This window comes from Lucilia cuprina, chromosome 5 (genome assembly GCF_022045245.1).
Source record: "Lucilia cuprina isolate Lc7/37 chromosome 5, ASM2204524v1, whole genome shotgun sequence".
NCBI classification, from domain to species: Eukaryota; Metazoa; Arthropoda; class Insecta; order Diptera; family Calliphoridae; genus Lucilia; species Lucilia cuprina.
The window spans coordinates 10,525,431-10,527,648 of NC_060953.1; the positions used below are offsets into that span (position 1 = coordinate 10,525,431).

At 36.0% G+C, this 2,218-nt stretch overlaps 1 protein-coding gene across 1 annotated transcript in view; it reads right to left on the reverse strand.

The window, feature by feature from the left end:
- The window catches only part of LOC111686850, a 17,069-nt gene extending 14,978 nt beyond the window's left edge, over positions 1 to 2,091 (reverse strand). The window contains exons 1-5 of the mRNA XM_023449243.2: positions 1,739 to 2,091; positions 1,573 to 1,676; positions 1,437 to 1,508; positions 738 to 1,380; positions 133 to 676 (exon numbers count right to left, since the gene is read on the reverse strand). Of these exons, the coding sequence (XP_023305011.2) occupies positions 133 to 676; positions 738 to 1,380; positions 1,437 to 1,508; positions 1,573 to 1,676; positions 1,739 to 1,829 (1,454 nt within the window). The 5' untranslated portion in view covers positions 1,830 to 2,091. The remainder of the gene's footprint in view (positions 1 to 132; positions 677 to 737; positions 1,381 to 1,436; positions 1,509 to 1,572; positions 1,677 to 1,738) is intronic.
- Positions 2,092 to 2,218: the final 127 nt, after the last annotated feature.

Consider the following 2,218-nt stretch of genomic DNA (forward strand, 5'->3'; position numbering starts at 1 on the left):
TTCTAGTTCAGTTCTAGTTCAGTTCTAGTTCAGTTCTAGTTCAGTTCTAGTTCAGTTCTGGTTCAGTTCTAGTTCAGTTCTAGTTCAGTTCTAGTTCAGTTCTAGTTCTTTTCTAGTTCAGTTTCTACTCACGCAGACACTGGCTTGTATTTCGCTGCCGAATTTGCAATAAATTTTGCCTCATCCGGATCTTCACTGGTAAAGAAACCATAGAGGGGAACATCATCTTTATGAGACTCAGCATGACTGATTAAGTCTCTCTTTTTATAAGCATCAAAAGCCATGATGACATGTGGTGGTTCCGGCACAGGATCGGGTGGTAAAAATGCAGAAGTTTGGTTATGAAAATACACATAAATAAGAGCAGCATGGGTGCGATGATTATTGGGTACCCAAATGGGCGGTATGGTTACGGTTTTAGTACAAGTACGTTTTTTAGGAATCTCTGTTACTGCAACGATTTCTGGAGGTTTTTCTTCTTCGGGTTTGGGTTCATCTAAACCCAGATCGAGATCTAAAATAGGAATTTCGGGAGGTGAAGGCTCATTGTCGACCTCAATATCCAATTCATCTTCTTCGGCTTCTTCTTCATCGGCCGGTTCAATGATTTCACCTTCAGGTTCTGCGATGTCTTCTACTGGTTCAGCAGTTTCTTCCTCAAGGCATATATCATCGTCTGTTGATAAATATACTTTCAAGTTTAAATTAATATATTTTGTTTTCTTTTTAGGACTTACCCTCTACTTCATACTCCACCTTAACATCCATGGGCGCTATTATAGCTGGCGTTACCCTTTCTTCTTCATTAAACTCATCCGCTGGTTCGGTGACGGTTTTAGTCAATTCATGCTCATATTGTTTTAGTAAAATGGGAATTTCCTCTCCCTCTGCTGGCAATTTCCAAAAGCACACCAACAATTCTTTGCCATTTAATAGATTCAAAACATCATCATTTAAAGGATTGGGACATTTGAAATGTATTATATCAAAATCTGCTTTGGAGATCTGTACAACTTTACGATCTTTACACTGGATCTTTAAAGCATCGGCCGGTTCATTGATTTTCTTAAACATATCACGATTAACTTGTGGACCAAAGATGGTAATACCAATATCGCTAAGATTTTCCATAATGGTATCGGTAACATACGTTAAATAGGCCAGACGCTTCTTTTCACGATCGGCTGTCTCAATTTGTAATGCCAGTGCCTCAGCATCTTCTTTGACCTTACGACGGGCCACTTCTTCAGGTTGATATTCATCGATATTATAAACAGGCCGGGATTTAATGCCTTCCTTGAGACGGGTAAGTTCAAGTGTTATCAATTTCATAAGACGTGGCACATCGGTGCCAAACATTAGGTTAATGGCTTTGCCCTCCTAAAAAAGGGGTAAAAAACATAGAGTAAATCTTTTAAACATAAATTTAAAATTACCGTTACAAACAACCAGGTGGGTTCACTTTTACGACGAAATCTTTTCAAAGCTGTTATATGATCTGCTTTACACTAAATTCAAAGCAAATAAGTTTAAAATAGTTCAAGGTCTTAATCCTTTTAGTTTAAAACTTACTATAGCCAATTGTAAATTATCACCACCCACTTCTAATTTAATCTTCTTCAAACTGCCTACCATACCCAAACATGGACCACACCAATCAGAATACACATCTAAAACTATTTTAAAAGATTAGATGCTATAATCCTGTTTAATTTAAAAGTTTAAACTTTCTATTTACCCAATAATCCTGGTCTCTCTAAAAACTTTTCAAAATCTTCATCATTTTGTATGTCTGCTTGAAGCTGCTGCACTCCTCCCTTTTTAGCCATGGTTCTTCACACCTATTCGTACTACGTAAAATTTTGTGCTTTTTAGCCGAAAGTTTTGTTTTTACTTAAAATTTTATTAAGAATGAAGAATTTCTAAATTTTTATTTAGTTTTTATAACAGTTTTTGTTGTGGAATTTATCGATTTAACAGCCATGTTTGGAGTACAAGGTTGTATTTTTCTGGTTTTATAAACAAAATCTCTTAAAAATTAAAATGTTATGGCAACGTAAAGTGGTTAGAAGTGGTGTATTGAACTAGAAGTGAACTAGAAGTGAACTACATAGTACTGAACTAGAACTGAACTAGAACTGAACTAGAACTGAACTAGAACTGAACTAGAACTGAACTAGAACTGAACTAGAACTGAACTAGAACTGAACTAGAACTG